Genomic DNA, 15,519 nt, shown 5'->3' with positions numbered 1-15,519 from the left:
GATAATTAATGCCATCAGAGTATACCAACTACTATCGTATAGTGCTAGCATTACAAGGAGAAGGGAAAGAAAAAAGCTACTACATCACAGATTCAGTGTGTTCAACTAGATTTTGCTTTGCTCTAATCCTGTGTGCTTTCATTCTTTGACGTGCCTGTTCTGATATTTCTGTTTGTCCCATTCTTGAATTAATGTATCCCTGTGATGAAATAGCATTCATCAGGTTCCATCTTCTTTTTCCATAGGCAGCAAAGTCATTCCATTTCTTACCAAATGTAAAGCTCTTCATTCCATTTCCTACCAAACGTAAACAGAACTCAACAGGCATCGGGCTGTCAAACTTTCACTCAGAACACATGAACAAACCTAAAAGAAACAGGCACCAAGAAAAGAGTGGTAGCAGAAAGACACAGGCACAGAAGAATGCTCTGAAAGTTTGGATGCGCAGACCACACTTCTGCATTTTTTTTTTGGGGTCAAATTTCATGGCCAATCCAGATCTGTGATGATAGCATATTTCAGCGCCAACTTTAATTAATTAATTCATCAATCACTAAGGTTACAAAAATTGCGCTCTTCCATCTGCATTCATACGTAGCAATACTGTCATCATTAGTGATAGAATCAAATATTTATCGTTTGAGTTCAATTTTAGCATACCGAAACTTGCTTCTGCAGTGCATGTGATTAAGAGACAAACTTCAAGAGCTAAAGCAGAACATGAGCGTTGAAAGAGTTATTTTAAAGAACCAACCGCAAAATAGGAAAAAGCAGAGAGTGTTAAAACAAGTCGAACTGATAATAGTAGAAATTTCTGCTTGGGCCTGTGATTAAGAGACATTTACACTGCCCTCTTATTGACGTTAGAATGTTCACCATGTTTAAATATTTCAAGTCGAATATACTACATTGACTATCTGAATCTCTATCAAGTAAAAACTCAACAACTTTGTATGGCTGGATACCTAAGATGTCTTTAAAAAGGACGGAGAAGAGCATCTAAAGAGCAAAATAAAATAAAAAAGGAGCAAAAAAAAAGAATGAAATATCCAGAGATCCTAAATGGAGCCAATTAAGTATAAGATCCCCTTTCTCCAACATTTAGACTGTTATTGCCCATTTTTGGAGCAAACTTCTCAACTATCTTAAGAAGGGATGGATCATTTCCACTATCTCTGAACGAATCTAGTAAAAAGGCAAAAGTAGATACTTGCAGTGAGAATCCTCGCTAAATCCATTTCTTCAAAATAAACCACTGCATCATCAAATTCACTTGCCTTGATAAGTCCTTGGACAATAATGTTTAAGATAAACAATGCAATTACCATATGGTATGGGCGATAAACTCAACATCTTGATGCTGCTCCACTGAGCATGTCCAATATATTAGAGAAGCGTTTTTGGCATAATGAAAGAATAGAAGATGATGTCGGCCAGAACTTTGAGCAACAAAAGCAGCCCCCTCTGCATCCAATGGCTTCTGATTATGCTAACAACTAAGTAAGCTCTTCTATCTTCTCTCACAAAATTCAGAAAGGAAAAGAGAATTTTTCGTCCATAATAGAATAGAAGATGCTGTAGGTAACAACTAAGTCAAACTTACTTCTATCTTCTCCGCTCACAGATAACTGCACATGACGAAATCTAAATATTCCAGCGCGCTTATCATCTCATTCTAGAGAAAGGGAGCAGAAAGCTCAGAAGTGTGCCTGCAATGTGCATGTAGCTCAGAAAAATTCCCGTGGGGAAAAACCCTCAGGTAAAGAAGATACGAGGGAATTGAAGTTTAATAGTTTAACCATAGCTGCTCTTCAACCAGAACAAGCGGATTGAGACCTGCTATGCCATGGCTGCCCTTCAGTCTTTGCCTGGAGGGCATCCTTTGCCTTCCAAAAGGTGTATCAGTAGTTCATGACTTGTAAATTGTTAATAAATGTGTGACAAAAAATCAGAAGTTAATGGCCCTAATACAAAACTGATGTTATTTAGGACCTTAATTGTGCTCGTCACTTGCAAACTTTAGGCACCAAAATCAACCAAAAAACACTTTGTAACCTCTAAAATTTACAGAATGCAATTTCCGATTATCACAGGAGGTAAAAACTTCTGGGTGTTAATGCTAGTTACACTTTCTCTGATCTTTAATCCGTAAATTCAGGGACTTGTGAGCTAATTTCATGTCTAAGGACAGGGCAGGGATGTATGTGGGAAGAATTAGAACACGCACTCAAACAAAGAAGACTCGAAAAAATTGGCAGTCAAGTTTAGTTGGAGAAAGTGAATTCTACAGTCCAATGACTTTCATTCACAACTCCTGTTTTTTTTGTCCCTTCATTTGATTATTTTGCAGCTGCCATGCGAACAATGTCTGTATAAGAAGATAAATTAAGCTGCAATTTAGTAACCCGACATGACAATTACATGGACAAGCTATCATGTATAAAGTAAGCATACATAAGACTGACTCAAACAGACAATGTGAGCCATCAAGACAATTAGGAATAAAAATTTGAGAAACTAAGGAGAGAGGAATGATTAAAGTGTACAAACCATGAATAGCATTGAAAACAGCCAGGTAGCCACTCTTTTCATCTGATAGTGATAAAAAAGCTTCAACACATCGTCGCTTATCACCCTGCAAGTATTAAATCATCAAATCTCTAGAATATGCTCAAAGATTGGTCCTCCAAGGACTGTTGATAAACTTTTTGAAAACTAAAAGGACAGATAATGACAATATGATCAGCTGCGAATCTACATCATGTACCTTTGGATGATTACACATAGAAGCCAAAAAAGTAGCGGAATATGCAGAGGCCCCACATGGAGCCAATTATGGATAAGATGGCCCTTCTCCATCATTTAGACTTCTATTACCCATTTTTGGAGCAAACTTCTCAATTATCTTAAAAATAGAGGGATCGTTTTCACTATCTCTGTATGAATCCAGTAAAATGGAAAAAGTAGACAAATGCAGTGAGAATCCTCTCCTATCCATTTCATCAAAACATATCACTGCATCATTAAATTCACCAGCCCTCAGAAGTCCACCAACAATAATATTAAATGTAATTAGATCTGGTGTGCAACCATTTTCTTAATAAACACTTTGGCTTCCTGTAGTAATCCTTCTGAAAAGAGGCTATTTATCATCGTGTTATATGTGGTAACATTAGGATCCAATCCTTTAGAAGAGAGACTATAGAAAAGATGCCGGGCGCTGTCAAGCTTCCCACATTTGCACAATCCATCAAGGACGATGTTGTACATTGTTATCTGACAATCTACTCCATCAACTTCCTTTTTGTGCAAAAATTGAAGCGCTTCCTCAGCATGTGAATTCTTGCATAAACCATCCAACAATACAGTGTAAGTGTGAAAATTAGGTTTTAAGCCAGCAACTCGCATCTCGTCGAAAGCTTCGATTGCTGTAAGATACCTCCTGACACTAAATAAACCCTGCAGGACAGTGGTATAGGTAACAACATTCGGTCTTAACCCTTTATGTCGGATCTCTTGGAAGAGATTCATGGCCGGTTCCACTTTCATTTTCTTCATATAGCCATTTATCAATATATTATGGCTTTGAACATCAGGACTAAGGCCGCTAGCAGCCATTTTATAAAAAATTCTCCTTACCTCACCCATTTGACCCTGTAAACAATACCCATCCATCAATGCATTACAAGTGACTGTAGTAGGATTCTGATTTTGCTGAATCATGGCAGTTAAAACCTGCTCTGCATCTGCTAACTGTTCTTCCTTACATAGTGCATCAATTAGAATATTAAAAGTAACAACATCAGGAACAATATTATAAGCCTTCATCTCAGTAAAGAGATTTTCAACGTCCTTCCATTTACTTAAATTGCACAGACCCTGGACCAAACAATTGTAAGTGATGACATCGGGGGCAATTCCTTTCTCAATCATCTCGTGTAACAGGGAGAGAGCTTGATCCATCATTTTATCCTTGCACAACCCGTCGATAATAGTGTTGTAAGCAGCTGTATGAGGCCTGCACCTTCCTCCTTTTTCCATGAATCTAAGGACTTGAATGGCCATACTAGTGTTCCCAGCCTTAGAAAGCCCATCTATCACAGTCCCATACGTAATTTCATTAGGTATGCAAAGCTTTTCATATATTATTTTTTTGAACAATCCTTGTGCCTCATGAATTTTGTGTTCCCGAAAGAGTCCTTTGAGCAGAGTGGTAAAGGTGGCCGTATTGGGCAAAATACCTCGCTTGAAGAAGCCACCAAATATAGAAAACCCAAAATCCACTCTACCCAAGAAGCAGTAACAATTAATCACAATACTTAGCGTGTAATCATCAAGCGGAATGCATCCCAACTCAGCCATATCCCTGGAAATAGAAAGAACCACCAAATATTGCTTCATCTTAACAATACGACCCAGCAGTCTATTGAAATGAACAACACTAGGCAGAGGTTTCATCCGTACCATCTGCTTGTAAAAGCCTAGAGCTTCATCGAGATTGCTGATACCGTCAATATCACTCCTCAATCTCCGAGACCCATAATGAACAATGTTGTTAGGCTTAGCCTGATGATGATTACTACTTTCAATACCAATAGTGAGGGCTGCAGAGTGAAAAGCTGATTGGATGGGGGTTGAATTTATTGGAGAAAGAAATGAAAGAGTAGTAAAAGCGGCAGTAGTAGCAGTACCTTTCGCCCCTGCTTTGTGACAAAGATAAGCAACAGAGAAGGCCCTTTTTCTCATCTTCTTGATGGTTTTGCCTTCGGAGTTCAGCTACAAAATCAGAAAGTCGCTGCTGAGGAGACAGAGTGAGGAGCGAAAGACGATGGTCCTCTTTTGTCTTTTGCTGAAGCTTGTCTTCTCCTCTCCTCTCAGGTTTTGTGATTAATTCATTCTTTTCTGGTTTCATTTTGTATTTTTGGTCTCTTTTTAGCATTTTTGGTTTATTACTCTGAGTTTGATAATATTTTTGGTTTTTTTATGAAAATAAACTCAATAATTTAATAAAACTATATAGAGACACATGAACATAAAATTATGAGAGAGTGACAATAGCATTTCCCTTTTGCTCATTCCATTTTAGACCAAAATCAAACAAAACCCCTCCCACATCAAAAGGTTATCCTCTTATGTTATTTTTAATTCTACATTAATTACAAAATTCTTACGACATAAGCACTTTTCTTGAAGTAAATCATATGGAAGGCATGTACCCATACTATGCTCATTAGTGAAGCTTCAAGCATTCATCCTTCTGAGTTCAACTCCGATCTTTGCATTAGCAATACTTCCTCCCTTGGTGCCTGTAATTAAGAGACAAGTTTGAGCAACCATAAGCAGAATACAAAACTGGAAAAGGTATTCATAGAACCAAAGCAGAATAAAAGAAGGAAAAGAATCCTTATAACTAGTACTACTAACAATAGAAGCTTTGGCTTGGGCCTGTGATTAATAAACAGATTTTATTTGTCCTCTACTTGGAATAAATATCTCAGCTCAGTCATCCTACATAAATAAATGAATCGCTATGATGAGTGCAATCCAGAACTTTAAGCAGCTGGATACCTAAAAGACCTCTTAAACAAGACACAGAGAATGTCAAAGAGCAAAATAAAATATTATTTCTCTGCATGCTACTATCAAATTTGCTCATCAGCATCAAACTTAAGCAGTCACTAAAAGCAACAGTAGGCAAAGAGCAGATATTGGGTCAATACAGACAATGGTACTACAGCACGTTCTAACACTGCGGTAAACCTTGCATTTAGATCATCGTCAATATCTGATCAGTGAATGTTTCGTTGTCAAAATTGCCCAACAGCCAGTCCAGTATGTTTGCTTCCATAATATCTCTATGTTCTGAAAACAACAACGAGTATTCGAAAGTAAAAGGACAACTGTCAACGAAAGGACACATGTCAAGTCATTAGCACAACATAGCAATTTTATGAAGCTTAGATAAGTTAAAATACGAGTACGCTTATGCTAAATACAAGTCCAGCTTAAGTGTCACTTAATTTGATTACTTTCCAACTGCCAAGTGAACAATGTCTGTATATGAAGATAAATTAAGCTGCAATTCAACAACCCCACATGCCAATTACATGGACAAGCTATCATGTATCAAGTAAGCATCTATAAAGTGATTCAAATGGCCAAAGTAAACCTTCGAGAAAGTTGAAAATTAGGAATAAAATTTTGAGAAACTGAGGAGAGAGGAATGATCACAGAGTACAAACCATGAAATGCATTGAAAACGGGCAGGTAGCCACTCTTTTCATCTGATAGTGATGAGAAAGCTTCAACACATCGTCGCTTATCATATTAAACCTGCAAGTATTTAATCTTCAAATCTCTAGAATATGCTCAAAGATTGCTCCTCCAAGGACTGTTGATAAACTTTTTGAGACCAAAAGGACAGATACTGACAACAATATCAACTGCGAATCTACATCATGTACCTTTGGATGACTAAATGCTAGGAGCCAAAAAAAGCAGCAGAATATCCAAAGGTCCCAAATGAAGCCAATTAAGAATAAGATCCCCCTTCTCCATTATTTAGACTTCCATTACCCATTTTTTGAGCAAACTTCTCAATTATCTTAAAAATAGAGGGATCATTTCCACTATCTCTGTATGAATCTAGTAAAAGTGAAAAAGTAGACAAATGCAGCGAGAATCCTCTCCTATCCATTTCATCAAAATAAACCACTGCATCATTAAATTCGCCAGCCTTAAGAAGTCCTTGAACAATAATATTAAATGTAATTAGATTTGGAGTGCAGCCATTTTCTTCCATTTTCTTAATAAACTCTTTGGCTTCCTCTAGGAAACCTTCTGAAAAGAGGCCATTTATCATCGTGTTATAGTTGAAACATTAGGATCCAATCCTTTAGAAGAGAGACTATAGAAAAGATGCCGGGCGCTGTCAAGCTTCCCACATTTGCATAATCCATCAAGGACGATGTTGTACATTGTTATATGACAATCTACTCCATCAACTTCCATCTTGTGCAAAAATTGAAGTGCTTCCTCAACATGTGAATTCTTGCATAAACCATTCAACAAAACACAGTAAGTGTGAAAATTAGGTTTTAAGCCAGCAGCTCGCATCTCATCGAAAGCTTCGATTGCTGTAAGATACCACCCGACACTAAATAAACCCTGCAGGAAAGTGGTATAGGTAACAACATTCGGTGTTAACCCTTTATGTCGGATCTCTTGGAAGAGACTCATGGCTGCTTCCACTTTCATTTTCTTCATATAACCATTGATCAATATACTATGGCTTTGAACATCAGGATTAAGGCCGCTAGCAGCCATTTTATCAAAAACTATCTTTGCTTCATCCATTCGGCCTTGTAAACAGTACCCATCCATCAATGCGCTATATGTAGCATTATCAGGCTTCTGATTTTGCTCAATCATGATTTTCAGTACCTCCTCTGCACCTTCTAACTGTCCTTCCTTACATAGTGCATCAATAAGAATATTAAAAGTAATAACATTTGGAACAATATTATAAGCCTTCATCTCAGTCAAGAGCTTTTCAACGTCCTTCCATTTACTTAAATTGCACAGACCCCGGACCAAACAACTGTAAGTGATGACATCAGGGGCAATTCCTTTCTCAATCATCTCGTGTAACAGGGAGAGAGCTTGATCCATCATTTTATCCTTGCACAACCCGTCGATAATAGTGCTGTAAGCAGCTGTATCAGGCCTGCACCTTCCTCCTTTTTCCATGAATCTAAGGACTTGAATGGCCATGCTAGTGTTTCCAGCCTTAGAAAGCCCATCTATCACAGTCCCATACGTAATTTTATCGGGTACGCATAGCTTTTCATATATTATTTTCTTGAAAAATCCTTGTGCCTCATGAATTTTGTGTTCCCGAAAGAGTCCTTTGAGCAGAGTGGTAAAGGTGGCCGTATTGGGCAAAATACCTCGCTTGAAGAAGCCACCAAATATAGAAAACCCAAAATCCACTCTACCCAAGAAGCAGTAACAATTAATCACAATACTTAGCGTGTAATCATCAAGCGGAATGCATCCCAACTCAGCCATATCCCTGGAAAGAGAAAGAACCACCAAATATTGCTTCATCTTAACAATACGACCCAGCAGTCTATTGAAATGAACAACACTAGGCAGAGGTTTCATCCGTACCATCTGCTTGTAAAAGCCTAGAGCTTCATCGAGATTGCTGATACCGTCAATATCACTCCTCAATCTCCGAGACCCATAATGAACAATGTTGTTAGGCTTAGCCTGATGATGATTACTACTTTCAATACCAATAGTGAGGGCTGCAGAGTGAAAAGCTGATTGGATGGGGGTTGAATTTATTGGAGAAAGAAATGAAAGAGTAGTAAAAGCGGCAGTAGTAGCAGTACCTTTCGCCCCTGCTTTGTGACAAAGATAAGCAACAGAGAAGGCCCTTTTTCTCATCTTCTTGATGGTTTTGCCTTCGGAGTTCAGCTACAAAATCAGAAAGTCGCTGCTGAGGAGACAGAGTGAGGAGCGAAAGACGATGGTCCTCTTTTGTCTTTTGCTGAAGCTTGTCTTCTCCTCTCCTCTCAGGTTTTGTGATTAATTCATTCTTTTCTGGTTTTTCATTTTGTATTTTTGGTCTCTTTTTAGCATTTTTGGTTTATTACTCTGAGTTTGATAATATTTTTGGTGTTTTTTTATGAAAATAAACTCAATAATTTAATAAAACTATATAGAGACACATGAACATAAACTTATGAGAGAGTGACAATAGCATTTCCCTTTTGCTCATTCCATTTTAGACCAAAATCAAACAAAACCCCTCCTACATCAAAAGGTTATCCTCTTATGTTATTTTTAATTCTACGTTAATTACAAAATTCTTACGACATAAGCACTTTTCTTGAAAAACACTTGTTAACATATACAGAGCAAAAGAAAAAAAAAACTTGTTAACAGATACGATGAATGATCAATTAGAAAAAAAATCCAACTATCTATTAATTATGATATTTAATAATTTAAATGATATCAAAATTAGTTTATAACATGCACACATGTAGAGCTGTTAAATGAAACGAGCAGTTCGAAAGTTCGATTGAGGTCGATTCGATAAAGCTTGAGCTCAGCTCGTTAATTGTGGTAAACAAGTCAAGTTCGACCTTGAGATATGCTCGTTTAATTAACAAGCCGAGTAAGCTTTGATTCGTTTGTTATCCGAGTAGCTCAATTATGCTCAATAAGGAAGTACATATATGTCATTTCACAATTCAAAAATATAAAAATTAAAAATTATAGATTTTTATTGGGATTAATTTGCTCGAGCTCGTGCAAGCTCGACTCATTTGTGATAAACGAGTCGACCTCGGGCAAGCTCACAAACGAGTCGAGCTCGATCTCGAGCCACATGTCCATTTGGCGAGTCGAATCCGAACACATTTCAAAACTCGTCCACCTGTTGAGCTCGAGTTAAACTTGAGTCGAGTTCGGCAGTCAAATATTCGATTCGACTCGACTCGATTAACAGCTCTATACACATGTATCCTATTAATCAATTCACTAAATTTAATTAGCATGTTTGGACAAAAGATTATTTGAGATATTTATTTAAAATAATTACTGTAACATTTTTCGTGATGTGATGTATGTGAAATAAAAAAAAATTGATTGAAATGATGCAAGCAAATTATTATTTTTTCAAATCATTCGCATCCAAATTGTTTAGGGTGTATTATTTGTGATGATACTTGATTTTATTATTCTCATCATTCAACTATAGGGAAAACCACAGAAAAAGGCCCGAGCATATCAGAAAATGTTCTCGGGTCCAGTTGAAAACTAGTACCAGCACAACAAACTCCTTCCTGCCCTATAATTTGTCTATGCAAAATGAGATGCAAGATGACCAAACCAATTCAACAAGAAAACTTTTTGGATAAAGCAAATCTCAGCAGACAAACTTTGATATAGTAAGAAGAAAAAAATGACATCCAGCCACCAAATATGTAATTTTCATTTCATGGCCAGTCCAGATCTGTTGTGGTAGCTCACATTCTCCAGCATCAAAGTTAATCAATCATCCAACCCTCTCTAAAGTAAATCATATCGAAGGCATGTACCCATACTATGCTCATTAGTAAAGCTTCAAGCATTCATCCTTCTGAGTTCAACTCCGATCTCTGCATTAGCAATACTTCCTCCCTTGGTGCCTGTAATTAAGACAAGTTTGAGCATCCATAAGCAGAATACAAAACTGGAAAAGGTATTCATAGAACCAAAGCAGAATAAAAGAAGGAAAAGAATCCTTATAACTAGTACTACTAACAATAGAAGCTTTGGCTTGGGCCTGCGATTAATAAACAGATTTTATTTGTCCTCTACTTGCAGTTAAACGATCTTCCCTGTTAAATATCTCAGCTCAGTCATCCTACATAAATAAATGAATCGTCATGATGGGTGCAATCCAGAACTTTAAGCAGCTGGATACCTAAAAGGCCTCTTAAACAAGACACAGAGAATGTCAAAGAGCAAAATAAAATATTATTCTCTACATGCTACTATCAAATTTGCTGATCAGCATCAAACTTAAGCAGTCACTAAAAGCAACAGTAGGCAAAGAGCAGATATTGGGTCAATACAGCCAATGGTACTACAGCACGTTCTAACACTGCAGTAAACTTTGCATTTAGATCATCGTCAATATCTGATCAGTGAATGTTTCGTTGTCAAAATTGCCCAACTGCCAGTTCCAGTATGTTTGCTTCCATAATATCTGTATGTTCTGAAAACAACAACGAGTATTCGAAAGTAACAGGACAACTATCAACAAAAGGACACATGTCAAGTCATTAGCACAACATAGCAATTTTATGAAGCTTAGATAAGTTAAAATACGAGTACGCTTATGCTAAATACAAGTCATTAGCCCTCAGGCAAAGAATACTCAAATAAGTGGCTCTCCAGTTTAGTGAAAGAAAGTGAATTCCACAGTATGATGACTCTCATCCGCAACTCTAGCTTATGTGTCACTTAATTTGATTACTTTCCAACTGCCAAGTGAACAATGTCTGTATATGAAGAAAAATTAAGCTGCAATTCAACAACCCCACATGCCAATTACGTGGACAAGCAATCATATATAAAGTAAGCATCTATAAAGTGATTCAAACGGCCAATGTAAACCTTCGAGAAAGTTGAAAATTAGGAATAAAAATTTGAGAAACTGAGGAGAGAGGAATGATTAAAGTGTACAAACCATGAATAGCATTGAAAACAGGCAGGTAGCCACTCTTTTCATCTGATAGTGATGAGAAAGCTTCAACACATCGTCGCTTATCACCCTGCAAGTATTTAATCTTCAAATCTCTGGAATATGCTCAAAGATTGCTCCTCCAAGGACTGTTGATAAACTTTTTGAGACCAAAAGGACAGATACTGACAACAATGTCAACTGCAAATCTAGATCATGTACCTTTGCATGACTAAATGCTAGAAGCCAAAAAAAGCAGCGGAAAATCCAGAGGCCCCAAATGAAGCCAATTAAGTATAAGATCCCCCTTCTCCATTATTTAGACTTCCATTACCCATCTTTGGTGCAAACTTCTCAATTATCTTAAAAATAGAGGGATCATTTCCACTATCTCTGTATGAATCTAGTAAAAGTGAAAAAGTAGACAAATGCAGCAAGAATCCTCTCCTATCCATTTCATCAAAATAAACCACTGCATCATTAAATTCGCCAGCCTTAAGAAGTCCTTGAACAATAACATTAAATGTAATTAGATCTGGAGTGCAGCCATTTTCTTCCATTTTCTTAATAAACTCTTTGGCTTCCTATAGGAAACCTTCTGAAAAGAGGCCATTTATCATCGTGTTATATGTTGAAACATTAGGATCCAATCCTTTAGAAGAGAGACTATAGAAAAGATGCCGGGCGCTGTCAAGCTTCCCACATTTGCATAATCCATCAAGGACGATGTTGTACATTGTTATATGACAATCTACTCCATCAACTTCCATCTTGTGCAAAAATTGAAGTTGCTTCCTCAACATGTGAATTCTTGCATAAACCATTTAACAACACACAGTAAGTGTAAAAATCAGGCTTTATGCCAGCAGCTCGCATCTCATTGAAAACTTCGATTGCTGTAAGATACCTCTGCACACTAAATAAACCCTGCAGGACAGTGGTATAAGTTGCAACATTCGGTGTTAACCCTTTATGTCGGATCTCTTGGAAGAGACTCATGGCTGCTTCCACCTTCATTTTCTTCATATAACCATTGATCAATATATTATGGCTTTGAACATCAGGATTAAGGCCGCTAGCAGCCATTTTATCAAAAACTATCTTTGCTTCATCCATTCGGCCTTGTAAACAGTACCCATCCATCAATGTGCTATATGTAGCATTATCAGGCTTCTGATTTTGCTCAATCATGATTTTCAGTACCTCCTCTGCACCTTCTAACTGTCCTTCCTTACATAGTGCATCAATAAGAATACTAAAAGTAATAACATCAGGAACAATATTATAAGCCTTCATCTCAGTAAAGAGATTTTCAACGTCCTTCCATTTACTTAAATTGCACAGACCCCGGACCAAACAATTGTAAGTGATGACATTGGGGGCAATTCCTTTCTCAATCATCTCGTGTAACAGGGAGAGAGCTTGATCCATCATTTTATCCTTGCACAACCCGTCGATAATAGTGCTGTAAGCAGCTGTATCAGGCCTGCACCTTCCTCCTTTTTCCATGAATCTAAGGACTTGAATGGCCATGCTAGTGCTCCCAGCCTTAGAAAGCCCATCTATCACAGTCCCATACGTAATTTCATCGGGTACGCATAGCTTTTCATACATTATTTTCTTGAACAATCCTTGTGCCTCATGAATTTTGTGTTCCCGAAAGAGTCCTTTGAGCAGAGTGGTAAAGGTGGCCGTATCGGGCAAAATACCTCGCTTGAAGAAGCCACCAAATATAGAAAACCCAAAATTCACTTTACCCAAGAAGCAATAACAGTTAATCACAATATTAAGTGTGTATTCATTAAGCGGAATGCATCCTAACTCAGCCATATCTCTGTAAAGAGAAAGAACCACCAAATATTGCTTCATCTTAACAATACGACCCAGCAATTGAGTGAAATGAACAACACTAGGCACAGGTCTCATCCGAGCCATCTGCTTGTAAAAGCCCAGAGCTTCATCAAGATTGCTGATACTATCGATATTACTCCTCAATCCCCAAGACCCGGAAAGAACACTACTGTCAGATTTAGGGTGATGATTACTAATTGTACTACCAGTACTATAGGCATGAGAAACAGCAGAACTAGAAGCTGATTGTGGGTTTTGAATAAGGGTGGAGTTTCTTGGAGAAAGAAATGAAAGAGTACCTCCTGCCCCTGATTTGTGGCGGAGATGAGCATCACAGACGACTGAGAAAGGCCTTTTCTTCATCTTCTTGCTGGTCTTCCCGTACGAGTTCAGCTACAAAGATTCTATCGTTTGTGACGAGACTTCTATCATAGGTAGCATATTGACAATATTACCTTTTTAAAAATCCAATAGCAATTAACAAAACTATATGACTTTTTTTTTAATCCTGTAGCAATAAAATGTAGGGAACTTTTGACCTTGCAATTACCCAGCAAATTAGGAGCACATCAAAATGGGCATTAGAAGCAAATGTGGCTTATTTGGATTTTTTTTCGCTTTTGAAATCCTGATGATTGTTGCCTTCTTGCTGTAATCAATAATATAAGCAAATGATCATTTGCTGTAAGCAAATGATTTTTTTTCGCTATTCTTTACTCCCTCCATCCCACTTTGATAGTCCTGTTTTCCTTTTTCGTCCTTACTGTGACTAGGTCTAGACCTGATTGACCTTTCTTTTGACTCTTTTGACTAGTATACGCTAGAGTTAGCTGGGGTGAATACGAGTGCTGAGAATCCATGTATTTTGCAATGACCGTGTGTTAGCTTTTTGAAGCCACTTGCTTTTACTTTAGTCTTCTATGACTAAAAGTACTCTTTGGTGGCATCTGTGTCTATATTTTTTTGTGAAATTTCCCCATGACTTCAATTGTATGGATTGATATGTTAATGAATGGTAAATTATGATTATTGCAATGTTTTTATGATTGGTTCCTGTTTTAAGTATTTTCTCGTGTAATTGATTCATTTCTTGTACTAGACATACCTAAGATAATGGAAGGACGAAAAAGTGGTCGAGACCATAGGCGAGGGACTAGACAGGCCCAATCTCATGGAGATGACCAGGAATCGGCAACTGGACCGACCCAAGGCCAGGAAAATATTGAGAATAATTTAAGTGGCCATTGCCATTAATAGGATTATTGATATCCTAGAGCGCTTAGCTGATAGACAAGGTTCTGAACAGCTTAACCAACTTGGGAGAGAGAGGATAGAGCCTTAGAGAGGTTCTTAAAATTCAACCCGCCTAAGTTTGTTGGTGAACCCGACCCTGAAGTAGCGGAGAATTGGTTAGAAAGGATGACCAACATATTCGCCGCTCTAGACTACACTGAGGATAGGTGAGTGAATTTTGCCGCTTTCCAATTTGAGGGAGTAGCTCGTGCTTGGTGGGATGTGATAAAGGGAAAATGGGAGAGAGCTCAAACCCCTTGGACCTGGGAGAACTTCACGATAGAATTTAATGAGAAGTTCCTTCCACCCTTGATCCAAGAAAAGAGGGAGGATGGATTTATTAAGTTGAAACAAGGAACCCTTACTGTAGTAGAGTATGAAGGGAAATTCACTAAACTTTCTAAGTATGCCTCTGAGCTAGTGGTCAATGAACGGAGGAGGATTAGACGGTTTGTACAGAGACTTAATGTGGAAATTCAGGAGGGCTTGGCCGCAGCCCAGATTTCTACATTTACTGAGGCTTTAGAGAAGGTACAAAGGATTGAAAGTGCAAGGATGCAAGTGAAGAACTTTCACAATAGAGAAAGGAATTTTTCTAGCCATACTTCTCGGTAGGCTAGTAAGAATGCACAACCTTCCAAAATGGGAAGGGGAACGGGAGGACCAAGGACCGCTGGAACTTTGAGGGGAGCTTTATCTAGAGGAAGTCGTAGCGGGCCGACTCAAGCTAAGGGAGCGCCTTCTATTAGTTCGGCTGTGACCCCTCAGGTTACTTGTGGGTACTGTGAGAAACCCAACCATTCCGAGAATGATTGCTGGAGAAAATCTGGGAAGTGTTTGGCTTGTGGTAGCACGGAGCACCAACTCGCGAACTGTCCAAGCAAGATGAAGATGGGAGATAACACTCAGAGGCCAGAAAAGTCAACCTCTAAACAGACCAGTACCGGAGGAAGTCGATCGAAAGTACCGGCTAGGGTCTATGCGTTGGACTATCAACAGGTCCCTGAGGCAACTGAGATGGTTAAAGGTACAATTTCAATTTTTCACCGTTTAGTTAGGGTTTTAATCGATCCAGGTGCAACACATTCTTTTATAAACCCTAACTTTATGAGTAGGATAGACTTGAAGCC

The 15,519-nt window shown here is 38.1% G+C and overlaps 1 protein-coding gene and 1 pseudogene across 1 annotated transcript; both read right to left on the bottom strand.

Annotated features, from left to right (window-relative positions):
* Positions 1-3,072: 3,072 nt before the first annotated feature.
* LOC113773889 (putative pentatricopeptide repeat-containing protein At1g12700, mitochondrial) lies at positions 3,073-4,746 on the bottom strand. The gene has a single exon (XM_027318490.1). It carries the CDS (start codon positions 4,744-4,746, stop codon positions 3,073-3,075), a length of 1,674 nt encoding a protein of 557 aa, XP_027174291.1.
* A 2,112-nt stretch (positions 4,747-6,858) lies between these two features.
* The window catches only part of LOC113773888, a 17,416-nt pseudogene continuing 8,755 nt past the window's right edge, over positions 6,859-15,519 (bottom strand).

The sequence above is a fragment of the Coffea eugenioides genome, chromosome 6, assembly GCF_003713205.1.
Source record: "Coffea eugenioides isolate CCC68of chromosome 6, Ceug_1.0, whole genome shotgun sequence".
In the NCBI taxonomy this organism is placed as follows: domain Eukaryota; kingdom Viridiplantae; phylum Streptophyta; class Magnoliopsida; order Gentianales; family Rubiaceae; genus Coffea; species Coffea eugenioides.
This window is presented reverse-complemented; position numbering and strand designations above follow the sequence as displayed.